Genomic DNA, 27414 nt, shown 5'->3' with positions numbered 1-27414 from the left:
TATTTATATTATTACAAGGACAACAGATTTTATGCAACAGTGATAAACATGATTTGTTTGCATGTCTGTCAGTAAAAGCTGCAGTCTGCATCCTGTCGTGTGCTCTCCAAGTCCAGCTGCAGTGACGTCGCTCAGGTCCTCCTATCGATCCCCTCCTCCCCCTCCTCCTCCTCCTCCTCCCCCCTCCCCCTCCCTGTGGCCCATTGCGATATCTTGCCTAAACCAACACGACGTTACAACATGCTGTATTGTGTGTTTACATGTCACAGCGCTTCTTTTCTCCATCTCTGTTTCCCTTCTCTGTCTCGTATTCAGAAATTCACAATCACCTCTCAGAAAGTCATTTAAGGTTATTTTTCTATCTGAACACAAATCTTCTTTTGACTGTTATTAAGCTGCTTGCTTTGAAGTCCTTTCTAGAACAGTATTGTGCTCCCTCTGTTTGCTAACGCTGCTAATGGTCAGCGGAGACAATCAATACCAAAGTGTAGCAGACTTCTTAATGGCAGAGAGACATTTACATCGATTATTTCCCAAGGCATATGAGTTAACATGGAATTTAGGCAAAACTGAGCAACTACAGGATTGCTATAAATGTTGCTGTTACAACCATGACACCTCTCCTCTCGACTGGATTAGATTTTGACGCATTCACTCAGGCACGAGGACAGCCAAGCTCTTACTAAACAGGCTGTTGAGATATGCTGCACTGATGGTATGAGTACGTCTCAGGACACTGATTTAATTCATCTCTTCCCTTTTATCGGCAGTCCTTCAGAGGCTTTCGATCCTGCTTTCATAGTGTGTCCTTACAGAGAGCCTATACTGTCTACAGCCTTCTTTGTGTTCATTGTTCCCTTTTCTCTCTTCTTCATTCAGTTTAAATTCACCTCAAAGGTGGTTTGTTGCTGTAAAATATAAAAGTGCTCGACTCCAAAGTAAAGGCACAAGGTTGAAATAAGATGATAGAGACACAGACACTCAGTTATCAAGCAGTTCCTCTTAGATTCTGCCTTCTGGAACAATGTTGGTAAAATATTTGTCTTCATTCATCATTTTCATTCATGTGCTTTCTTGTCTTAGATGATATGCCATTTCGTTTTTGGGTCGGTAGATATCTTTGTAGTAGCTTTTGCACAATACTGTATTGCACAGTATTGTATTGTAATGATGTCATCATTTAGACTACGTTGTTATCAAGCAGTGTTTGCATTACGTTCCGATATCCTAATTCTGAAAACAGGTTATTTCAAGTAGATATTTTTACATATTTGTATTGAAAATGTTACATTTGATGGTTTTTAATGAGTAACCTATGATTTCCACAGCAGGCAGCACATTTAGTTTGGATGGTGTTTACAGAAGCATAGTGTATGTTCTCAAATAGTGTTTGTTTATCCTGAATGCTGTTTCAGCACCACGGACAGCTGACTCCAAATCAGCACCACAGCAGCTTCCCCTAAAACCACTTCACTTTCCAGTTAGAACAGATTCTTATGTATGATATTCATATAATTGTGATAGATTCAAGGTATTGTAGAAACAACTAGTAGATTTTTATTGCTGCGGTTTGACTTGTTTTCAGTACAAAGCGGTTTATGGTTGTCCAGTTCCCTTAGAGAGGTCCCCGGAGGAGCACTTTCTATTTTGAGGGCTGTTCAGGAGGATGCCGCCGCTGTGTGCAGTTTAGCCGACTGTAGCGCTCCATCATTAGTGATGGCTGCTGGCACTAGCACAAACCAGGCACATAAAACTACAACACAGACGTTTTTTTTTTTTTTATCTCCCTGCTGCCTTCGCTATTCCAACCCCCACGCAGAGATTAAGTTAATGATATATAGCTGGTTTCATGCATTGCATAACACCAGAGAGTGCCGGAAGCATTATGACGAGCAGCAGCAGCTTCACTCATGTGAAAGTGGAGGACAGCGGAGTGCTCCAGTAAAGCCTTTATTCTTGTCAAATAAAAGGAGGAGGGAGTGAAGAAGAAACACAGAGGATCCTGTTTACTTACAGACGATTATACTCAGATAAGATAAAGCATACAAATGAAATGGTTGAAATCAGCTTGTGTCATGAAAGTGGAGGATGTAGAGTGATGGGATATTTTAAGGGGTCAAATCGATCTGAACTCTTGTGGTCACATTTTATTTTACAGGTGCCATAGTTTCCTGATACTTTCCGAGAAATAAACTAATATTTAACTGTCAATTAAGAGTTAAGATAGCAGGAAAGTACCATGACGCAATTCGGATGAAACTTAACACAACTAATTAATGCGTCATTTCCTGTTTTTTTTCTTAGAAACAAAGAAATTAATCAGTTGGTACTCTAAGCAGTCTCTGAACTTTGTCTCCATTTTCTATCAAGTGAAGATTATTCTCTCAATAATGAATTAATGGTTTGCTCTATAAAATGTAAAAAAAAAAAAAAAAAAAAAAGATTTACAAGGAACTTCTGAGGAAGTTTTAAGTGAAACTACTGTTTAATAAGTTGCACCTCTAAAAGTAAAGAATCTGTTATTATTAAGGGTGAGAAAGCAGTCAGAGAGAGGAAACCATTTGTCCTGATGCTGCTCCAGAGGATTACCAGTAATCTCTGTTTACCTTCAACACAGACTTCCATTGGCTCTGGTCTAATCTCTGTCCACCATGCAGCAAGCAGCCCTTTCATTGGCCCCAGCTACCGCTGCAGCTGACAGCGATATGTGTCTGCGTGTAAAATTCAGCACCAAAAAGCAGCCTCTTCCTTGTAAGAAGCAAACACCACGAGGAAGGGAAATGGCCTGGTTGTGCTGGTGCACTAATGTCAGAGTTACTATTGCTGGATGCATTAGAGCAAGATTAGACGAGGTTCAATGTCTGAATGTGTCTGGGAGTCTGACGTGATGTGATGCACATGGAGTTTGAATGATTACTAGCACATGAAAACTACTTTTTAAGAGTTAGATTTTTATTAAGGGACAACAGCAAACTTAAACTCTTATTGGCCAGTCTCTCTTTTCATCAAAGGAAACAATAACCAAAAACAAAAGTGAGAGAAACACAAACTGTACAACTGTTTTATATATTAAATAGATTGTTTTCCTGTAAAAATGCATGATTTAACACATTCATTTGAAAAAAAAAAAAAAAAATAGGAATACTGCAATGAATTATTCTGGCATCAAAATAATTTTCCCACAAAACCAGACCCTTAATTCTGTGTGTGTTTGTCCACCTCTGAATTTAAATAGTTTATAGCAAATAAACAGTGAGTGATTACTCCACAGTACCTGGTGCTCACTAGACATGTGTGTGTGTGTGTGTGTGTGTGTGTGTGTGTGTGTGTGTGTGTTTGTGTGTGTGTCTGTGTGTGTTTGTGTGCGTGTGTGTGTTTGTGTGTGTGTCTGTGTGTGTGTGTGTGTGTGTGTGTGTGTGTGTGTGTGTGTGTACTTGGTGGTTGACAGTTTTTCCAATTAAACCTTTTCTTTTCAAATTGATTTGTTGGAAACACAAGATGTTATAAAAGAAATCAATCCGACCGTGACTCAGCTGTGACTCTCCAACAGCGCTGCTCGATGTGTCTGTGACCTCCAACCTAGATTATTGATTGAAAATCAATTAAGAACCTGTTAATGGGTCAAATATCCTGGCAGGAGTGTATTTTATTAAGGAAATATCTGACAAATCAATGTACCGCACCGCATTGTTCTGCTTAATGGTTTGCAAAATAACTACATCCAGAGATGTCACTATATAGCACTATATCACTACCACTATATAACATTAAATCACCATCTTTGAAGGTGGTCAAATGTTATGTATCATTGAATCAACCAATCCTAATAGAGCCATATAGCAACATAGCCTACTGAACCATCAAACTGAAGATTTTTCTCATCATACAGTAAAGTTGTATCTAATAGTAGGGAAAGTGGCTTCAGACAGACTGACCGCTGAGTGCACTTATACTGAATGTAAGTGCTGGTTGAAGGTATTTCCATGTGACCTGAAAATCTCTCTCCGAGTCGCCGGCTAACTCACTACCTGCTGCAAAAAATGTCTGCAGTTCTCTCTGACCGCTTCGCTCCTTTTATTTATTGATTTGATTTATTTTTACATTCAACGTATTTACTTCTGTCTCTGTACTGTAGGTTGTGTCTGGGTTTTTGGCAGCAATGACATCACGAGTGTGACTGTTTCCATGACTCCCCTTCTCAGCAGGATTCTTTCCTGTATTGTGGCAGTTGTACATGGTGATATACGGGTGTGTGTGTGTGTGTGTGTGTGTGTGTGTGTGTGTGTGTGTTCATGACTTCTTTCATTTGGAGGATCCCTACGGTGGCGGATTGAGGGGAGGATGAGGAGGAGTGACTTGAGAGGAAGACCTGCAGTTAAGACCATCTGTCTTCTCTACAAGGCATCCAAGTGGGAGCGAGGGACAGAGTCACATACACACCAGCAGGGCAAAAAGACATGCAGATGGACAGACACGCATACGAGACATGCAGGATTTCCTTCGTTGTAAAAGGCTACATTATTACAACAAACACTGAATGATCAATGAAGCTCCCTGTTGGTGATGTGTCCGATGACGCAGGTGTGGAGGATTAGACATCACACAGTCACAGTGTGTTTTTCCATATCATCTCCTGCATTAAGTGGTATGATATGGCTGGGAAAGGATGACCTGCAGAACGCAGCGACCTGAAGTTGAGGTTACTCTTCTCAATCTTCAACTCAATTGATTTAATCAATCAGTGGTTGTTTATGATAGAATCATTATTGTCCACTATTTGATCACTCGTACCAATATAGGCTACTTATGTTATATTGAGTTTTCTAGAATAAGATAGACGAAGATGTTTATATATTCCAGTTTGAGGAGTCGGACAGAAAGTTTCCCCTTCCTTTAAAGCTGGAGCAGAATGATCGTATTGTATTCACCACTCAGAATCAAAACAAACATAAAAAGAACAGCACGTTAAGTACGTATGATTAGTACAGGAACGCAGTGTGAATTAGCTGAATTGGCTTTTTCCGATTTAGGTCACAGTTTTGAGCAAAAGCAGTTCAGCTGACTCATCCACCGGCCTTAGGCTCTGCTTCGGATTCAAACAGAGGCCTCATCTCTTATTATATGTGGTTCAGTTTATTACTCTTCCAGAAGATTCTTCACTCGGATATTAGAATTGTCTAAGCGTTGAATGATTTGAATACATTTTACACAATTTGAGTGAAACCATTTAATTACAACTCTTTCCCCCAAGCTGTTTTGTTGTATGACAACTTCTTTTTCACCAACTAAGCAAGACAAGCTCTTATGCAATGTTAGATTAAAAATGACAGTACATGTCTCTAACAGCCCCTTGTCATTGCTGAGCACACACACACACACACACACACACACACACACACACACACACACACACACACACACACACACACACACACACACACACACACACACACACACACACACACACACACCATGCATCACTGAACAAGAACTTTGCAGTCAGCTGGTTGAAGACCACACAGTGCCAGTGGCAAGTTCACGCTGTTGTTGCATAAGCAGCTGAACAGCCTCGAGGAAAACAGTGTTCTGTTCGTAAAAAAAACAACCCATAAAAAAATACTCTGGTGTATTCACACCAGTTCAAAACGGTTTAATTTGCATGGACACATACAAGAAATCCTCTAGTAGATCCAGAGCAGATGGGTAGAAATTACGAGGAACAGAAGGAACAGTTTTATTTGATGTCATTGTCAGTAATTCTGCTTTCAGAAACTTCAATAGACGTGTATAATTGCTAAAAGAACATTATAATTATCATCAATTTAAAAGGAAAAACTGCTGAATGAATTAATGTAAAAGTTTTGTAGCATTCTACTTGATAGTCTTCATATTTCCCTGTGAACCATTAGTGTTTCTCAGCTGTGAAATTGTTATGTAACATCCTCCACCCTGCTGAGGACGGGTCCATTCTCTTTCTAATGACAAACATGAAAACAGCAGTTCAGCTGCTGAACAGCTGCATTAACTCCCAAAGTCAATGTCAGTGTTTCTAAAATAACATTTTCTTGTTTGTTCTGTCTAGTTTGCCTTTGGTTTTCCAACAATTCTTCTCAAACCTATTTATTTCATTCCTACTGATATCAATAATATTCTGAAACATTGTAAACTCACTCACTGATTCATATTGTTGTATTTGGTTCCCTACTGACTTCCTTGCTCTGTCTGTTGTGTCGCAGGGATTTCCTTCCCCGTGGTTCTGGCATTGTGACTCGTCGTCCTTTGGTTCTGCAGCTGATGAACTGCCCCACAGGTAAAACTGGAAGTTTGATTGAAGCTCTTAAAGCAAGTCTGTGCTGATTTCGACATTCAACATCTACAGCAAAACCCTTTTCCCTTAGGAGACAGCTTATCTCCTGCAGGTGTGAACCGCCCCTCCTCCCTCTGGGCTGGAAACATTCCTCCTCCACGCTCCTCCAGGGAAAACCTCTCCTTACTCTCCTGCCAAAAAGCCTTTTCTCCCAGCTTATGCATGGTGTGAATCAGCAATTAATTCAACCAAAACTCATTTTAATACATAGTGGTGGCTGCTGGCAGTGATTGTGAAACTGTGAGGCAGCTCACAGAGGCAATTAAGGTCGTCTAAACCCCTTAGCTGCTGCAGTTTGCATCAAAATGTGTTCTTCGCTGAGTCATACTCTCTCAAATATGCTGATTCACCTGTTTTGAGATTCTGTGACTTCTGCTCCCCGAGGATATTGTTATCTACAATGTTCATAATCCTTCAAAATCACAGGGAAAAAAGGTCCCTATCCCTGCAGAATTTGCCATAGAATCATCATATTTTAAGTTTTCTTCAGTACTGAAGTATTCCAATGATAGCTGTCTTTAACTCCGTGGGTCTTTGCAAACAGCAACTACTAATAGCTAATTCTGCAGAAGATCAAAAACCGTATCACAGCTAACCGCCTGACTCTACATGGCGTTATACTTCCTGTTTCAATCCCCTAAAACCTCCCAAATTTTAGGAACTATAGTTCCAAAACATGTAGCATGTTATCGCCCACAAATATGATAATATAGTTACAACATCTATTCATATTTGAAATGTGAAAATGTTCCTCTTCACTGTCTTTGTCGCTTCTTCTAATCTCCTTCCTTTATTCTACAATTTCTCTTATGCGTCTCTTTGTACCATCTCTTCCAGAATATGCTGAGTTCCTCCACTGTAAGGGCAAAAAGTTCACTGATTTTGACGAGGTCCGGCAGGAGATCGAGGCAGAGACCGACCGCATCACCGGAGCCAACAAAGGCATCTCCCCTGTGCCCATCAACCTGCGTGTCTACTCCCCTAATGGTGAGGCTGACACAACTCCATTTCTACACAGATACTAGTTTGGAAAGACTCATTCTGCATATTTCACATCAATCATTAACGAACCACCTAGCTTTTTATTTGACAAGAATGCACCTGATCTCCGGCTCCCTTTTCTTTCTCAGTGCTGAACCTGACCCTAGTGGACCTGCCGGGGATGACCAAAGTGCCGGTGGGCGACCAGCCTGCAGACATCGAGGCCCAGATTAAAGAAATGCTGAGTCAGTTTGTCACCAAGGACAACTGCCTGATGCTGGCCGTCTCCCCGGCCAACTCTGATCTGGCCAACTCCGATGCTTTAAAGGTTGCCAAAGAGGTCGACCCTCAGGGTGAGTGTACGCACACACACACACACACACACACACACACACACACACACACACACAGACACACACACCTACAGAGATATGTGTTTTCATGAATTAAAAAAAAAAATGCTATTCATCAGCGTGCATGTGCTCATGTGTGTGTAGGTATGAGGACCATCGGTGTGATCACCAAGCTGGACCTGATGGACGAGGGGACAGATGCAAAGGAAATCCTGGAGAATAAGTTGCTCCCGCTCAGGAGGGGTGAGCACACACACACACACACACACACACACACACTTATGCGCTCTGCTTCCGCAGCCTCGCAGTGACACACTGTTTCCCTCTTGTGGTAGCAAGGCGGTCGAGCTCAAAGAAGTTCAATGCTCTGAACACAAACACGAATGGACACAAGGAGGAGTGTTTGATAAAACGTTACAGAGCAATAAATTAAAAGACAGACAGAAAGGTGGAAGAAAGGAGGAGTTGGAGAAGCAGGGAAAGGGGGAAAAGTGAAAAACAATGTGTTAGAAAATGAGCTTGCGTGCATCTTGCGGGCTTCCCTTTATTGCAATGTGCTGATGTGGTTCTTTCCTTTTTTCCATTTGCACATGGTTAGGACGCAGGCATGTGCTTTTGAATATGTTTTCCATGTCCTTTGTTTTTTCTGTATCCCCCTCCTTCTCTCGCTCCCCGTCTCTCTCTGTCTAATCTGGACGTTCACATTTACAAGGCTGCTGGCTCACAGTTGCATTAGTTATAGAGCATGAAACGGCCTTTAACCGAGTGATGCATGAGAAAACTTAACTGGTGGTGAAATGGGATCTGTGTGACCTGAACTCTCCTATTTGTTCTTCCGTTTTTTTTCTTTTTCCCTTTCTGTCTTAAAAACTTGGACACGCACATACAGACACGATCCTCCTTCCTTCCCTTTCTTCTCCTCTCTTCATCATTCCTCCGTATTATTTTCTTGAATCCCATGTCTCTTGAAATGTGGTTTCCCTCAGCTTAACATTATTAAACACTGTTTTAAGCGGTGTGGTCTTTTCAAACTCTGTTTATTTGTAGAGAATGTAAAAGAGTCCAGCTCAATCCCTGATTGCTTTAGTGCAGGACTGTACTGTCTTCCAGTCCAATTTCCAGTCACAAGAACTTAATCTGTTCCAGTCTGCTCTCAAAAAATTCCAGGAAGTGATAAAAAAAAGAGTTGGATGTATTTTCCTGCAAATCTCACAATGTTCAGACTGTTTGGTAAATGTCTGTGGGACTCTTGTCCATCCAGGATACATCGGTGTGGTGAACAGGAGCCAGAAGGACATAGATGGCAGGAAGGACATTAACGCTGCCATGGCTGCTGAGAGGAAGTTCTTTCTCTCCCATCCTTCATATAGACACCTGGCCGACCGTATGGGGACTCCCTACCTCCAGAAAACCCTCAATCAGGTGTGGAAAAGAGCGAGACAGAGAGAGAATGCCCGTCACATGCCTGTATTTTCCAGCATTCCCCATCTTCCCAGTGATCTAACGCTGACCTTTGACCCGCACAGCAACTGACCAACCACATCCGGGACACCCTGCCGGCTCTGCGGGCCAAGCTGCAGAGTCAGCTTCTCTCCATAGAGAAGGAGGTGGAGGAGTACAAGAACTTCAGACCCGACGACCCGTCTCGCAAGACCAAGGCCCTGCTCCAGTGAGTAGACACAGCCGAAGACGACACACGAGCAGGCTCACAGATTCACTGACACCTCTGCCTCCACGCAGGATGGTGCAGCAGTTCTCCGTGGACTTTGAGAAATGTATAGAGGGCTCCGGGGACCAGATAGACACGGCTGAGCTGTCAGGTGGTGCCAGGATCAATCGCATTTTCCATGAACGCTTCCCCTTCGAGCTGGTCAAGGTGTGTGTCTGCCAGATGTTGTGTTTGTTTGTCTTAGTGTGTGTATTTAGAGACGCGACTCTTTAGAGAGACTATAGCTTCAAATATTTATTCACATGATATTCTGATTCTTCATGTATCAGACTTCTCCTTCTTGTTTACTATTTATTTGTGGCATTTTAGGTTTCAGGAAAGAGAGATTTTGTGTGCTGATGTATTTGACATAAAGCAAAGTAAAAACTGTGCGGAGGGTTAAAATTACTGGGAAATACTCCGAAAAAATAAGGGGAATTTTTTTTCTGTATTGAAATGAACAAGAATAATGAAGATGGAAAACGTGTTCTACAAAAGCATACCTTGCTACATCTCTGTGTCTCGTTACATCATGGCGTCTCTCCCTCCCGGATGCCCTTTCCAAGCCTCAGAAGGAGAGGAGTTCTCCCTCAAGACTCTGATTTGGGCTTTTCTGACACAAACATTCATCATTTCCTCCCTCTCCGTTTAACAGCTACTCCTCCTGTTGTCTTCTCTTCACTCTCACTTCCCCTACCTCACCTTCTTCCTTCTGTTTCTCTCACTCCGCCATCATATCATCCACATATTATCCCTCCCCCACATCAGTCCCTCATCATCTTTACCCTGAGCCTGTCCTCCCTTCATCCACCTCCCCCAAGTCTCTCTGCCTCACCCCCTCCTTCCCTTTTACATGTTCGATCCTTTCCCCCGTCCCGTCCTTCCTCTTCCTCTTTTCATCCACCCCTTTTCTCTATCCTCTCCCGCCCTCCCTCTGAGGATATAAATCTTATTGTCTGTGACTGAGGCCTCAGAAAAATGCTCCGTCGGTTTCCCACTGAGAGAACAAAGCAGGTTGCTTTCTAACCAGAAGCTCGGCCCATAAAATCCTTATGTTTTATATGTTTTTAATACATGCTTTTAAGGAAATATGGCGCTTTGTTGAGGAAAGATAGGAATATAGCAGACCAGCTTAATTATCCTACTTCCACTGGGGAGGCGGTGTGGTTCAGGTTTGCAGCATTAAAGCAGCGGAGACATTTAAGAAATGGTGAAGGATACGTGTTTGATAGCTGACAGCGTGTAGAGAAACAATGTGTATGGCTGTCGTTGATTCTACCATCTCTGTCTCTGTTTCTTTTGCAGATGGAGTTTGATGAGAAGGAGCTCCGCAAGGAGATCAGCTACGCCATCAAGAACATCCATGGAATCAGGCACGTCCGCCCTCCAACTCACCCTGTCATCCCCACCTCCCTCCCTCTTTACTTCACCCCCTCTCTCTCTCTCTCTCTCTCTCTCTCTCTCTCTCTCTCTCTCTCTCTCTCTCTGACTTTGCTTATCTAATCACAAAGATCTCTGTTGAATACTAATGGCATCCGTCCACTTAGAGAAGATTTGTGATGAGATAGGTGACTGTATCATATAATAAGGCCGAAAGCATCGTTCCAAAAAACGGATTTTGGGGTGGCACACTCATACTCATTGAAATGACCTGGGTGTAGTGCACACCGCCAAAGTGTCCAGGCTGATCTTGTGAGGAGTTATCAGGGATGTATTTTCTATTGTGATTGTATTATTGTGTACCTGAGTCCATTGCACCAACAAGGGATCTCAAACAAAACAGTCATTCAAACATTTTAAGTCACTGCATGAATCTGTTATCGATAGGATTGATGAAAAAACCCTGAATCTAAATCATGTAATCCTCCATGGAAATAAATGACATTACATTTTCTGTATCAAGCAAGATAACATTCATCCTGGAGGGGAACTGGCTGGTTATTTCCTGTAGAAATAAGATCCATATTGTTAATTATTTCCTCTCCTTCGCTCTCGTCTGATTTGTGTCTGCTTGTGTTTTGGGGAAAAGTGTAGAAACGCGGGTAATTCTTTACAATTAACACTCTTCTCTTTACCCAACCCTCCTTTCTCTTTCTCTCTCCACCATCCTCCTCTTTTTTTGGCCCTGGCTGGTTCTCTCTCTGCTGGGCAGAACTGGCCTCTTCACCCCGGACATGGCCTTTGAGACCATTGTGAAAAGGCTGATTGGGAAGATTAAAGAGCCTTGCACCAAATGTGTGGACATGGTCATTTCTGAGCTAGTCAATACGGTTAGGCAGTGTACCAAGAAGGTAAAACAAACAAAAGTAAACAGTGGATAGCACTTTTTTAGGTTGTTTTTTTCATTTTCAACTCCCATCTGCAAAGTCCCTCTGCTGTTCACTCCCTTTCACTGTAACCACCTGGCTCTCTCCAGCCCTCGCTGTTGTCTTGGACAGCGAGGGGACGCCTGGAGTGGCGGGGTGGGCTGCGGTATAAATGCCTGCCTACTGGCTCGACAGACTGGCTGTGATGGAAAGCTGTGAGGAAAACCAGTGTGGAGGCTGAGCGGTCATCAAAATATGGTTGCCTATGAAAGTATAAATATGAGAGCAGTCTCAGCACAGAACTTGAGAATTAACACATTTGAGATGCCTTATTGTTGTACGTTATCACCACTTTTGAGAGATTTGCAATTTCTTTGCACATTTACTTGAGTAATATCCAAGTCACATAGTCTTGTCTGCAGTAATCTTTCCACTTTTGCTCACACACGCGTTTCATCATTAGTCAAACATTTAAAAAATACCTGGCAGCGGTATTGGATGACCTCAGCCTCCAGACTTCCTCGTGCGTGAGGCTGCAGCCGTGCACCTGCAGCAGACAAGAGCCGTGACCGTGATGTTTAATCGGCTCTTCTCCGGGCCTCTGGGGGCCACACGCTCAGCTACAGACGCTCGTGAGTGTGGCCAAAAGGAAAAGCAGTAGTCTTTATCCAAATTGATCCGCTGTGACCAAACAATTTCAACAGCGGTTGAACTGCAACAACCTGGAGGCCTTGGGATAATAAATGTTACGATTACGCTCCCGCTGGAAGTCATAAGCGAAGGAGAGGTGGGTGGTGAAAGGGTCAACAACAGGAGGGCGTTTTGGCTCGGCGTTGGGGTGCACAGCTGCGGTCTAGCGGTGCGTCGCTTGGAGTTTTTGGCTGGCGGAGATGTGCAGGCTGGGAACTCTCTCTATTCTTTCCTCTCTCTCTCTCGTCTTTTGTCTTTTTTGATAGAGAGAGACTCCAACACTGTCCGGGTGTAGAATGCCTTCAGGAGAAACCAAATGTCTCACTTGCACTTTCTTCCTTCTGTGCTGTTTACTCCCCCACCCCCACCCCAACCTTCACCCCTCTCCTCGTCTTTTTTTCATCTTCAATCTGCTGTTTTTATTTATTTAATTGCCTCATTTGTCTATTATCCTTTCCCCCACCATCTGTTTTTATTCCTTTTTGATTTTTTTGTCTCACACCTTCACTTCTCGCTCTTCTCCGTCTGGCTTTTCCTTTATGTCTGCTTACATCTCGTCATTTCTCCTCTTCCGCCACCCTTTTCTGTCTTCTTATGTTTTCATCCCTCCCTCCCATGCCTCCTGCCTACCCCTACAGGACGGGGCTGTTCACCCCTGACCTGGCCTTTGAGGCCATAGTGAAAAAGCAGATCCAAAAGCTGAAGGAGCCCACTCTGAAGTGTATAGATATGGTTGTGAGCGAACTCACCTCCACCATACGAAAGTGTAGTAACAAGGTAAAATGCCAAAGAGAACCAAGCCACTGTCACGATCTGTTGATCACACAGGTACAGATAGACCGATGAGACTATTTTATATAAGGAGAGACACATGCCTCATCAGACTCATCTTTATAGTCTTTAAAAAGTACAATTTATTTACTAAAGACAGAGTCTGTGATTGAGATATAGAGTTGAAATTAATTGTATTTCCCTCTAAAAAAAAAATCTCCTAAAATTAGAAAAACAGAATCTATTTGGATATAGAACCAAATATAATACAACAATCTGAAAGACTGCACCTTAAAAAAAAATCAATCAATAATTATATATTTTGTTGTTTTTGAGAATACTTTATTGACAGCACATCATGTAATTTATCCCTCACACTAAAACAAGAATCTACAGCAGTTCTCTGAAGCTGTACTCAAGCTTGTGCTGAGCTAAATGCCTTTTGTCAATTATTGGCCTTATCTTTACATTTTAAAACTTTTTTGCATGTTAATAAATCTTCTTTCATATTTGACCTTATGATGTCTAAAAATCCGTCTTTGATTTAAGTAGTTTAAAAACATTTGTTTCCATCTTTGTCAGTATGATTTAACATAGAGGAGTGACTGATTGTGTAGTTTCACTCGCTGACTAATTGACATATTTTGGAGCATCTCTTTATTTTTTTATTTCTCTTTCGTCTGTCCCATCCTGTCGTCCTTTAACCCTTCGAACCCGGCTGCTTCCCTCGCAAAGCAAATTACCAAAAGACAGCGTGACCTCCTTTGGATTTCTCTGTCACACTTTTTTATCTTGATTTCACTTTCAGAGATTATTTAAAGATACTGTATTATAAAATACAGTGGTTGGGAAAATCCACAAAGGGGTCAGTTTGAAGTCTTCCTCCATCACCCTCTCTCTCATATCCCTCCCTGCTCCTTTACATTGCATGTCGGTCTGAATCACTGTGACTTCCTCTGCCTGCTGCCTTGTTAAAACATTTCTTTATTTGTGTTTCTGTGTGCGTTTTTTAAGACATCAGATTTTGAGAGGCTTCATCTGTCTTCAAGTTGCAATGCATCTCTCCAGCAGCATTAATGATGTTGCCTTCAGTGGCTTGGACATTGAATGCACCCACAGTTTATTGGTTTTGTTTATAAATGTTTTATTTTCATGGTTTTTCACAATTCTCTAGTATTGGAGTGATTTCACTCGATGTGGTCCTCATCAAATCAGTTAGCCTCAAGCGTTGGGCCGTGGTGATGTTAACGCTGCCAGCTATGAGTCATCCCTTACTGCCTACCAATTTGAACACTCAACCTAAAATTCAAATGAGTAATTCGGCTTAACTGTCAACGTGTTAAATCAACCAGAGTATTTGCGAAACAGATATAGATATTTTTACACAGTCTGGGTTTTCTAATGTCATACAGAACATTTTGAAAACTGAACATATAAAACAAATAGGCTACTTAAATGTCCTAGTTACAGGCACAAATGTATAACACACAAGAAAGATGTTTTGGCTAATGACAAAGGACAATTGAATAAACTCAGAATGCATAAGCGCAAATTGCACTTATTATTGGGACAATAAGCTGCTAAATAAACACTTTTATACCACTATCATTTTTTAAGACAATATCTTCAATTTAATACAGATGCAAACAAAATGAGACTTCTTTTTTATCGCTACAAGGTTATTTTTTTTCAGCTGAATCGACAACTGTTGTTAGCTGTTATGACTGTAGCTAGCTAGCTAGCTAGCTAATTAAGCTACCTGAAAACCCTCCAGGTGTCTTTTTAATGTTTCAGTCAGATTAAAATGTTAGCAGTGCGAAGCTACAGCCTTTTTTAAGACACTTCAAAGCTTTAAAATTCACAAGAAGTATTTTATATTGTAGAAAAAACGTGTTAAAATCTCTGCTTGTGTTAATCATGGACACATCGACTTAAAAACAAAGGGAAGCAGAAATGCAAAAATGCTAACCCTTTTGGGGGTTTTAGGACTCATTCCTGCAGCATTCATTATGGACGTCGTCTGCTCTGTAATTGGACCAAACCCAGGAGGCAGTAAATCCACTTTAAAACCAGAAGTCTACTGATATCCGCCCACCGAAACCATCTGACAGTCATGAGAGATGCATTGTAACTTGCAAGCAAACAGCGAATACATTTTTCTTTCTTGCGCTGTGATTTTTGGCTTTGATTTTTCTTCTTTCCTCGCACTTCTCCAAATGTGTTTGTGTCACATTGGAGGCCCACCAATGTCTGCGTTCGTGGGTTTGCACTGAGCTCATGGAAAAAAAAGAAGAAGAAAAAAAAAAGGCCCACAGTGTGCTGGGAAAGGGAAGCTTTTCTGCCAGAAACATTGTTTATTCTGTTTGTGCGGTAATATCACAGACTTTGCAATATTCTCCTGCATTTGTTCCACACTGGAAACAAATACACGTTTTGCAGTTAAACTCCACTCTTAACTCAAATCCACCCAGTGGTCCGGGTGTGCAGAGACTAGAGATAAGTCTGGGATGAACCTCACAACATCACCTGTTTAATTATGTTTATGTAACACGTTTCTGTTGTATTGGTGGAGCTGTGTGTTGTGGTTCAGTGAGATGAGAAATATAGTGTAGATCTGTGAGGGTTGGCATGTGTGTTTTTGCTATCTACCCACTGTGCTCTGTGCTTACAGCTGGCTCAGTATCCCATGTTGAGAGAGGAGATGGAGAGGATCGTCACCCAGCACATCAGGGACAGAGAAAGCCGCACTAAGAACCAGGTAACACACACAAAATGCAACAAGCAGCAAGAAACGTGAGTGGTTTATGGTCAAATTGTTTTATTTGTACATAGGTGTACTTTCTGGCATATGCTGTAATTTGTAACATTTAGGGGAATGTTATATTTAATTATATCAGTATATTGTGATTTTTAAAGTGGTTAAAGCATTTTTTTCCCTATTTTGACAAACTTATTCCACCAGAATTATTTGAAAGTTAAATGACACATTTGCATAAAAATGCTGAAAACTAAAAAGAAATAGTTACGTTGGATCTCTAAGATGTTATCAATAAAAGGTAATTCAGCTCTCTCTCTCTGTCTCTCTCTGTCTCTCTCTCTCTCTCTCTGTTCAGGTGTTGCTTTTGATAGACATTGAGTTGTCCTACATGAACACCAACCATGAGGACTTCATTGGATTTGCCAAGTGAGTTTCTGTTGTTGTTTTTTTTGCATTACACATTAAAGAGTATAACAATCTTTGGTTGCTGTGATTTGCAGTTGAAGTGCAGATATTCAGTGTCTCCTGATGTGTGTTGTTGTTGTGCAGCGCTCAGCAGAGGATCAACCAAATGAACAAGAAGAAAGCAGCTGGCAACCAGGTATCCTGTGATCACACTAAACATACTATCGTGTCCAACAAAGACTGTGACTTTAATGTGACAGGCTATACTATTTCACTATATTTTACAGGTTATGGTATGGTTACAGGAACATAAGTCCAGACTGAGCTCCTCCAGTGTGTTTCGTTTGTTGTCCAGCAACGCGACATCTGAACTCCATACAGTCTCTGCCTTAGGCTGTATTCTGTTAGCACTCAGCTCTCTGTTTTGCCCATGCTAAATGTAGCACAGCTATACGGTATCTTGTTACCCTGGGCCACAGTCCATATGTTACACAGTGCACACTAATGGACAACAGTTGTTGAATCTTGAAACAACTTGTCCTTTTGGTGAAAGTCAAAGGAACGTCCCAACAATCATATTACTATTAAATAGAAAGCACTCGAATACCTCTGGCACAGTTACAGAATCCTCAAAAAATCTGTAATTTTAATATCTGAAAAATCTAAATACACATTATAGCATACAGTTATACAATTTAAGTAAATGCAGGTGAAAAAAGCACATTGTTAAGAAATTAAAAAAGCATCTACAGTATCTTATTTTCAGCTTTATGTTCCACATTTCTTTTGGTGTATGCTTAATAACACAGACAAACACACTAACAACACTGTCAAACCTTAAGTAATTTGCTACAGTAAATACATCACAATATCAGATTTTACATTTGAAGTTAAATAAACACAGCTTTTGCACGATTTCCATTCTAGATGTTTCCCTCTGAAAGCATGTATATCCTTTTCTATCTTTTCCACATTTTATTCTTTAATCTCATTCTCTTCAGCTCTTGTTTCTATGACTGTTTATAGCCTCTTGTTTCCTCTAATTGATTTCTCTTTTTGCCGCGTCTCGTCCTCTTTCTCTTCCTCTCTGTGGGTTTTCTGCTTCAGGATGAGATTATGGTGAGTAGTGTGTATGCGTGCATGTCTGCAGACAGGCTTTCATGCGTATGTGCTCATGTTTTTACGCTCTGCATATGTCAGGATACGTGTTTGTGTGTACGGTTTTATGGGATTACAGTTGAGCTTCACACTAACCGCCAGTAGACGGGCAGGTGAATGGGGGGAGATGCTTGGCTGCTGCCCTTTCCTCTCTTTTCAGCTGTGTCCTCCCTGCAGCCACACACTCATACACACACATACACAGCAGGATGACGGATGAACTGTAAAATGCTATCCTACGCGGCATATTTCAGTCTCGTTGAAAGGCCGTTTGGAGACTTTCACGCTGAGGCCAGTTGGCTTTGACGGTGGCAAGACGCCCCCGAGCTGTAGTTTGAACTAGATAAAGAGTCACTCGTGTTCTTGAAGGAGAGTGAAGACAAAGGAGATTTTCTTTTCTTAATCAGACAAACATTTTTATTTGCACTAGACTTTCTCTCTGTTCCCTTCTTTCCCCACCCAAATCACCCAGAAGGCCATGGGGAATGAAGACCTGCAGTGTGCTAGACATATGTCACCTACATAGTTGTCAGTTGTTAAAACAACCACCCAGATCAGGGTCAGAGGTCAGGGGCACATAATAAACAAAGTGGTGATCTTCACTTCCTGTTTACAAATGGATGGAGTTGGCCCCATAGCTTCTGTTCTACTGGCTTAACACCCTCCTGACCTCCATACTGGAAACCTAGGACCCTTTAAAAACAAATATGGACTTAACCTTAAATATTCTTCTTCAAGAATCCTGTTCGATTGTGGGCCAAGTTTTGTTCATAACCAGAGAACTTAAAATATAGCCTGAAATTCCTTAAAGATGCATTATTATTATTATATATATATATTTTTTTACCATAAGTCTAGAAGTCTAATCTTAAATGAAACATCATATATATGACATTGTCATACAGTGTGGAGTTATAACAATTTTTCTAACTTAGAAGCTACTTGAGAGGAATTTAAACATCATGGAAATGAAGGTGAAAATGAAAGGGAAGCGGATTTTAACTCAGTTCAGCCTCTTCTCTTCAGAAAGCACGTACAGTTTAAACCAGTCTGGCTCCTGCATTCCTTTGCATGGCCTCAAAAGAGTTTGACATGGGCCATTCTTGTTGTAGCCTCCTTACTCCCCTTGCCCCCCCCCCCTCCCTGCTTGCTGTCCCCTCGCTGCCGTCCAGCAGCCAGCTACAATGTTCTGGCGCCTGACCATCACTGTGTACTTGGCCTTTACTAAATGCCCTGCGTTGGCGTTCTCTCCACATTCTCATTCAGCCGGAGAGAGGAGTTAGCGATCGGTTCAAGGTAAATAACACGCACACCATGTACTGTATGTGTCTATAGTTTCTGTTTGGTGGAGAGAATGAAACAAGAAAAAGAGTGTGAGCATTGTGTTTAGTCGTGTAGGTGAGCGTCCCCCCCGCTGTTGTTGTGGCAGTCGCTTCTTATCTCCACTAGAAGCAGCGACATTACATCTACTGTGCTGCCGCATACGAGCTAGTGTAGGTACTTGTGTGTGTTAAATACACAGGTAAGAAATGTGCTCTTAGATTAGTGAAATATATATATATGTGTATCATTTATAATTATTTTCCATCTTCTATGTTTGTCTGTGTGTCTCTCAGGTGATCAGGAAGGGTTGGCTGACCATCAACAACATCGGCATCATGAAGGGAGGAGCCAAGGAGTACTGGTTTGTCCTCACCGCAGAGTCCATGTCCTGGTATAAAGATGATGAGGTGAGATGCTGTTCACTGTTTGCACACTTCAAGGCTCAGAGCCCCGTTAACGACACATTTTACATTACATTACGTGTTATTGTGATATGCATCCTCACTGCACAACCTGAGACTCCATCACCTCGGCATGAATCACCTCAATACCAGGAGAATTATAACTCAGTTGGATTGGTTTTTTCTCCACAAGCAGAGACTTTCTTTTCCACTTTCTGGTCCAAACTTGGTTCCAGCTCATCCAACTGGCAAAAAAAAAAAAAAAATAGAAAAAAGAAAGAAAGTTGTTGTTGTTCCTCTGCAGACTGAGATGATTTGACCCGGCTGCTTACTGGGTCGACTGGTCAAAGCGGTGTCCCATGATGCTTTGCAGAACTATTAGCAGCTAGCCACAGTCTCACTGTCTCCAGGCCTTCGCCACAGCTGTGTGTGTCTGTGTGTGTGTGTGTGTGTGTGTGTGTAGAATTGAGAAGGCCCTTTGCATCGAGTCAGGACCCCCCAGCATGTCAGACACCGAAGCTGGCACACACATGTGCATACCAGAGCCCCCTGCCCTACCCTGTTCCCAATTACACACACACACACACACACACACACACACACACACACACACACACACACACACACACACACACACAGACACACACACACACACACACACACACACACACACACACACACACACACACACACACACAGGCTGCTTCTAATAACCTTACTTCATTTCAAAGAGGGGGCACAGAGTATGAGCTGGTTTGTAGGGGAGGAGAGGGGAGGAGTCTCTTGTTAGCTGCAACTGGAGTAACAAGGACCATGTGAAGGGAGAGTGGGGAGGAGAGTTGGGGGTACGGGCCTAGAGGGGGGAGACAGAGGGGAGGAGAAACAGGAGAAAGGGCTGGGGTACACGTTTAGCTTTTATATCCTCCCGTTTTTATCTTATTCCTCCCCTCATTTCCCATCGCTCCCTTATTCACCCTCAAAGGAAACTCTTCTTCATCCTCCCCTCCCATCATCCATCTCTCCACTCTCTTTCTGTCTCACAATTTCCTCGTCATCCTCTCCTTCGCCGCCGTCCCCACCCTTCGCTTCTTGTACTGTGTATTTATTTGAACATGGATCTGCGAGGGTGCAGGGAGACCCAAAACCAACACACGGTGCTGGTGTTAATGCTCAGCGCGGAGGCTTAAGGGCACTGCAAGTTATTTAAATAAAAAAGAGAAAGAAGGGGGGGAAAAAAAGAAACTTTCCATTTTGTTTTCTATCCAAGCTCAACATTTTTAAATAGTCGAGTCACACAAGCGCACACAGAGGTTAGAGTGCTCATGAGGGCTTGTACTCACATGTGCACCTGGATGGATACTCGCCAAAACACACACACAGAAAAAGGAAACCGCTTCATGTTTGGCTAAAAGAAAAAGTATCATTGCCTGCAGAAAAAAAAAAAGTCCATCTTTTCCTGCAATTATTGCACATTCATTTCTTTACACCACCTCGCGAAACAGAGCAGCAGCGTTTTTATTGACTGCCTCTCGTCATGGGGAAAACCCTCGCTGCAGCCTGGTGACACACACACACACACACACACACACACACACACACACACACACACACACACACACACACACACACACACACACACACACACACACACACAGAAACACACCACCCCCAGACACTAATAATAACTTTCAACCCAACTAGTGGTGCCAGGATGTTTTGGTTAGTGTGCATGTGTGTGTGTGCCTAGAAACTTCTGGTCTGTATTACCACAGGACATGCCAATTCTTTGAATCAGGCTGCTCTGTAGCTTAAAGCCTCCCAAAGTGGAGAGGGAGGGGGAGGGAGGGAGGGAGGGAGGGAGGGAGGGAGGGAGATGTGAATGGAGAAAACCACAGTTAAAAGAAAACAACAATGTACGTTAAAAAAGACCCACACAAGCTGTGATTGTGTTGCCTGCCAGTGATATTCATATATTCTTATAATCAGATTCATACATTTACACACAGACATTCCCATTAGTCACACACAGAATGCTACATTACTTTGCTGTCCTTTCAGTGGCTGTATTTTCTTTGGGTGCCCCTTGGGCTATTTTGTGTGTGTGTGTGTGTGTGTGTGTGTGTGTGTGTGTGTCCGGGTTTCCCTGCTCCTGCTGTAAAGCTGCCAGAAAGCCAGACTCGCCTGGTGATCCCAGCTGTAAACATCCTGGGGGGAAACATCAGACTGCTGCTTTCAACGCACTCACCAGAAACACGTCTGCCATACGGTGTGTTCCTGTGTGTGTGTGTGTGTGTGTGTGTGTGTGTGTGTGTGTGTGTGTGTGTGTGTGTGTGTGTGCATGTGTGTGCGTGCACCAGTACGTGCCTGTGTGCATGTTCCCGGGGCTGCGACATAGTGGCAGGGCTCTAAATGGAAACAGGTTGGTTTGCGGTTTTCATTCCTGCAGACGATCCTCTGTGATGGGACACCGTGTGAATGGTTCGGCCCTCTCCTTTGCCTTTGCGTACTCGATAGGGAGAAGGAGTTCAAAATGGTATGCTCGCCTTATCAAAGACAGGCGGGCTGGAAGACAAACTGTGGCCCCACAAGGCAAAAACAAGGCAGGGGGGTTCTAGCTAAACTTGACGTCACCTACAAACACCCAAGCCGCAAACAGCTTTCTGTCTTTTTTTAGATGAGCTATACAAAGACTTGGTGGAATAGACAATGACAGAGTGGCGTCTCTTGCAACATTTTTGTATGGTGGCCGCCTGCCTCCTTGCACATTACGTGGTCATTTGAGGTAAAGTTGGTGCAGGGAAGGCAGAGACGTAATTGTACGTGTTGGTCAAAGAGCACAGTGCGATCCTAGGGGTTTACTGGGTGTTTTAGTTATCTCTATGGGGTAAGCGTTCATTTCCTCTGTGTGGTGGAACTTTTTTGGGTTTCGGGAATATCATGTAACCATCACTTATAATTATAGGAATGTGATTCTATAGGTCGATGGGGGGTATCCCATTTTGTGGATGAGTATTTGTTTAAGTTCTATGACTAAATTGCTTGAGAATAGAAAAACAGAAACGATGTCAAATTGAAATCCAAGCTTCTTTATTTCAAATATTTCAAAACTATAAAATTCACAAACATATCATACAACAGGAACTACATACAGAACAATACACCTAATGTCTCTGTAAACAGAATTAAAGAAAATGTGACTTATGTGTCCGTCACTCATAAATCCAGGATAGGCGAGGGCCAAGCCTCTGCGGTGGAGCCTTTGGGTGCTTTATTTAGGCTCGTGCCCGGGCATGCCCGGATGGACGCGGGGGTGGTGCTGCGTGATCCCACAGCTTAGTGTGCTTGTGCCTGCTGGATGCCCCCTCTCGCTCTCGTTGGTACACCGTGGGTCGTCCCGTGCTTCCCCGGCCAGCCTAACCAATGTGCAGACTACTGTACAACCACTACTTCCTGAACAGGTAGTCTGAACACTGGGCAGGCGGGCTGGGCAACTAAAGGATGCTGTGGAGGAGGTTTCACTCATGCACACACAGATAAGCTCCCACATTCAGTATGCAGACGGTGTCATGACTCATTCACACGCACACTCTCAACTATACTCACTGCGATTCCATTATCTTGAGTCCAGCTCCTCCTGCTCTCATAGTCTGACTGCTACAAAGTGCTGATCAGGCTGATTGTGTGGGCCCGGAGGAGAAGCGGCATGTGAGAGGGATGGATGAAGGGGCCGGCGAGGAGGTGGAGGAGGAGGAGGTGGTGGAGGAGGAAGAGAGGTTAGACAGAGGTGATAGCCACTGATTGGCAGATTCAACGACGTTCCCTGCTGTTTCCCGCTGTGAGAAGCAGCATTCCAGACGCAGCCTTGATGTCGAAGTGGAATAAATCCATAGAATAAATTGGATGTGTTTTTCTGTGTATTATTGGTCAAATCGTCAAGGATTCATTCATTTTTTTTGTTCCCCCCCCAAATAAAACACATTACTTGCTCAAAGTGGATTAAAGGAGACGACACACTGAGATCGAGAGTGAACAAACGTCTAAACACACAAACAGGTCGTAACTCAAATTTGTAGAACCTAAACATGGATGACCTTAAGGCCCAAATAAACCAAATAAATAAAGAGTTAAACAGTTAAAAATCTGTTGAGATGAAGTCATCCACAAAAGACAGAAACACCCAAATGGCAGCTCTTTGGTCTCCAAGTGCTCTCAACCTCTCATGGTGAGAAACCGAGCAGTGAATAGTTGCGGTCAGCCGAGATCATACTAAGTTTGACCCGACACATCCCACTTAAACACCGGAGTATGTAACCTTTCGCCTCCTCGACTCATGCCAAACAGAAAAGAAATGTCTCCTTGCGGAGGGGATACCTGCGATTTGACAATCTCCTCTTTCGTCTTCACATCTTGAGCGGCGTCTCTTCTTCTCGGTGGATTTTGTTTTGTCTCCTCTTTTATCGGTTAGCCCCAATTCATCTCCCGACAGCCTTTCATTCAACACTTCGAGGCAAAATCAGGCTTTCTTCTGATTCGATTGGATTTGTCAAAAAGCCGCTCCGGCAGCGAGCAAGGTGGACCGGCTGGAGGCTCGACGTGGCAAAGGACTGGCCATCAAGTTTCCCCTTTGAGAGACAGAAGGAGAAAAAGGAAGGAGAGAGAGAGAGGAGATATGGAGAGCGAAGGAGGAGGAGCTTGCTGGCCCCCCATTTTTCCTCTCCTCTCTCCTCTCTTCTTCCTCTCTCCCCTCCCTCTGTCTGGCTTTTTTTTCCTCCTCCCCTCCCTCCCTTTTTTTCTTTCTTTCTTCTCCGGCTTTTTGGGAGAAAGTGGAAGGTCAAAGGTGAACAGGAAGTGAGACACATTCATGCGGCGTGCGCGTTGTAAAGTTTGGAAAAGGGAGCGAGGGATCAGGCTGCCGAGGGAGGCAACTTATTTTTGGAGTGAAAGTAAATGCGGGCAGATGGGAGGACGCCTCGCGTGGAGGCATCTGTTTCGTAAAGCGTCTGCATGTTCGTCTCCTTCCATTCGGTGCATGCGCGCGTCTCTCCTTATGGTATACGCCAGTGTGTATGTGGTTTCTGGGTGATGGATGTGTGTGTAGGAGTGAGAGCAGAGGCTCCACGGTCTTTGTAGCGAGGGCAGGAATGTCGGCGTTTTCTTGGCAAGCAGGAGGAAGCCTTGTAATAACTCCAGATGTGCAGCCCTGTGGTCTCCATCTCTCTCTTGCTCCCTCTGTTTTTACTTCTAAAGCTGATTTCCTCTCCCTGTCCGACTCGAATAAAGAGCCCTTTATGCAGCTCTGCAGCCAACCCAACACACGCACACACACACACACACAACTACACACACACACACGGAGGGGGGGCGCTGGTGAAGGGTGACATACTACTGGTAAATCAGAACCAGAGCGGGAGAGGTTGTGTGAGCGTGGACGAGAAAGAAAGTCGGTGTGATTCAAAGTTGAGACATGAGTTTGCCTCGTTCACCTTCGTGGCTTCACACACTCACATTTAGGTTTCTTTCATAGCGCTGGCAGACAGGAGTAATCAATGCTAGTGTTTCCAGTATGTGTGTGTGTGTGTGTGTGTGTGTGTGTGTGTGTGTGTGTGCAGAGGTGGCCAAGGCCGCGTGTTTGTTTTAGCTATGGTTTCTGAGCTCCGAATCAAAGCAGGCACAATCCTAGGAAAGGCGAGTCAGCAGGACTGGCAGAGATGGAGGGATGTGGAGGGAAAAGTCAGAGACACGGGGAGGGAAATGGAGATGAAAGAAGGAAGCAGCTTAAAGAACGCGGGGGTAAAAAAAAGGTGGCGAAGCGATGCCCGGCGAGCGTGGGGCGCTTCAACAAATATGAAATGCATAGCGGAGAAACAAGACAGAGAAGAGAGTCAATCCCCCCCATTATTGTTGCAGTTAAGTTTTGGAGTTTAGGGGTTGGAAGGAGTGAATGTTAATGGGCGGGTGGGGGGAGCGCTGCGGTCGCACCAACATTGTTTCCACTGTTTGGATGACCAGGCAGGCAGCGTCTCTTTCAAACTCTACTCGAAAGTATGCACACACACACACACACACACACACACACACACACACACACACACACACACACACACACACACACACACACACGAGTGTATTCCATGTAATTCTGTCTTGTCATGAAACAGCGCTGGTTAATACTTTCATATAAAACCTCAAGTTTCTGACTTTGTTTTTCCCATCTTTGTATTTCTGTATTGCATAAAGCCGACGGCTCCGTCAGTGAATGTGGGTGTAATTGTATCTGTCGAGTGTTTGAGTCAGAGCGGCGAGGCCGTGAGCTTGAGAACGCCGTACTGTAGGTCTGTGTAACACGCCAGCCAAACCCAGGAAGGCAGGCCCTAAAACGTGATCCCCTGTATGTCATGTCCAGTCGCCACTATTATAGTTGGATAACATGAATGCCAACCACATAATAGCATGGTTCTGTTTTATTTTCCCCCTCAAAATATTAGAATTCTTCTTTGAAATGAAAAACTAAGGAAACGTCCAAAAAAGATAGTGGTGTGGTAGAAGAGATTTATACTCTTTATTAAATTCAAATTAATAATTCATTCATGTGAAAATACAAGTAAGCTGCATTCAACTTAGTCAAGTAAAAGTACAGAAGTGTTATCATAGAAATGTTCTTAAAGTATTAAAGTATCTGAAATAAATGTCCCTTTTGACTGACATTTTGTAGGTATTTATTGTGCTATTGTATTTAGTCAAAATGTAGGTACTTTATATACAGAGTTTACACAGTTTAGTTCAGTGATTCTAGTATTTGTTTTTTGGGGAAGAGAACATAACTGTAAACTTAACGATGTAATGCACAAAATGATGGAAAATGGTAACCACAACCAGTAAGGAGTAAATTAAAGTGTCTGGTTGTGAAAGAAAACATCAGAAACGTGGGTTAGAGATTGCGAGAGAGAAACCGGAGATGAGTGAGGACCGCGGCGTGTTAGAGCGGCCGAGGAGGTACACAGGGTGGTTTGTGGACGGTTCAAAGTTTATCCCGCCTGACTGATGAGATAAATGACTAATGCATGTTTGTCTTTCTGCAAATTATCATTTTCCCCCTCCTGATTGTTCCTCACATATCCAGCATAATGTCAACACAAAAATCATTAGAGAAACAAAGCCTGGGATTAGTCCCGAAGAGACATGGGGCAGATAAAAAGCAACCACACTTAACGTCTTTTGGCTTGTTGCATACAGTGTGTGTGTGTGTGTGTGTGTGTGTGTGTGTGTCATTTTGTTATGTGTATGTGAGACTGTGCAGGCTCTCTGCCTCCTTTGAGGAACGATTGACAGACATTTACTGCATGGGCTTGTGTGTGTCATGTGTAACAGATTGAACATGTATATTCTCATGTTGTACAGTGTGTGTCTGTAATTACGGTGATTTTATACTTTTCCGATATTTTATGTTTTGATCGTTTTGTCTTCATGACTTGAGAGACAATTTGATCCTTAACTTTGACATCAGTCGGAGATTTTTACGCACATAAATATCAAATTTTACAAGACTAGATTTACTGTCAATGTGTAAAAGTGTAAAAAGAAGAAAAGAAAATCCCTCTCCACCCTCGCTGCCCACCACTGGCACAGTCATGTCATAAAAGTACACTCAGTCCAAACACACCCTCCCTGTATGCAGAACAAATTTGATGTAGAAGTGCAAATTTTATATTCTGGCAGTTCATTTTACTATAAAACGTATTCTAGCAGTTAATTTAGGCTTTATTTGGACCGTGCCGTTTGGACGATGAAAGCAAATGTGTTTGTAAAACACGATTAGGGGGCGAAGGATTAACACACTCCCATGTTTTCCGCTAATTTTGCTTCCATTAAATGCCGCAAATACACGTTAGGACTCCATATAATATAGGTTTACTGTCGCGGCATAAAAAAGTTTGCGCATGAAACCTCCTGTGCGACTCCGTTTAGGTTTTACATGTGTGAACGTTTTAACTCAATGTATTCTAACAGCACACGTTTGCTTCAGATGTGGCTGCTTCGGCTAGCAGATGCAGACGTTTTCCCTCGCTTTTTTTTTTTTTTTTTTTCACATCTAATAATATTACTTTCACATGGCGAGGCATTTGCAGGCATTATTTGTCATTTCACATGCTCACACATATATGAATATGGAATTGTGAGTTTTCATGAGGGAAC

General features: G+C 42.9%; 1 protein-coding gene across 10 annotated transcripts in view; it reads left to right on the top strand.

Moving 5' to 3' along the window:
* dnm1a (dynamin 1a) overlaps positions 1–27414 on the top strand; it is a 41180-nt gene that overhangs the window by 2143 nt on the left and 11623 nt on the right. For 4 of the 10 annotated variants that reach the window (XM_084034694.1, XM_084034695.1, XM_084034691.1 and 1 more), the window contains exons 2-16: positions 6237–6310; positions 7205–7354; positions 7498–7701; positions 7846–7944; positions 8963–9123; positions 9228–9370; positions 9442–9577; positions 10715–10782; positions 11562–11700; positions 15848–15934; positions 16290–16360; positions 16484–16535; positions 17447–17458; positions 18764–18793; positions 19114–19227. In XM_084034694.1, the coding sequence (XP_083890820.1) occupies positions 6237–6310; positions 7205–7354; positions 7498–7701; positions 7846–7944; positions 8963–9123; positions 9228–9370; positions 9442–9577; positions 10715–10782; positions 11562–11700; positions 15848–15934; positions 16290–16360; positions 16484–16535; positions 17447–17458; positions 18764–18793; positions 19114–19227 (1540 nt within the window). Of the gene's footprint in view, positions 1–6236; positions 6311–7204; positions 7355–7497; positions 7702–7845; positions 7945–8962; positions 9124–9227; positions 9371–9441; positions 9578–10714; positions 10783–11561; positions 11701–13043; positions 13183–15847; positions 15935–16289; positions 16361–16483; positions 16536–17446; positions 17459–18763; positions 18794–19113; positions 19228–27414 lie in introns of all 10 variants that reach the window. The other 6 variants (XM_084034697.1, XM_084034699.1, XM_084034693.1 and 3 more) reach the window with 5 other exon arrangements.

This window comes from Eutrigla gurnardus (genome assembly GCF_963514095.1).
Source record: "Eutrigla gurnardus genome assembly, chromosome: 19".
Lineage (NCBI taxonomy): Eukaryota > Metazoa > Chordata > Actinopteri > Perciformes > Triglidae > Eutrigla > Eutrigla gurnardus.
This window is presented reverse-complemented; position numbering and strand designations above follow the sequence as displayed.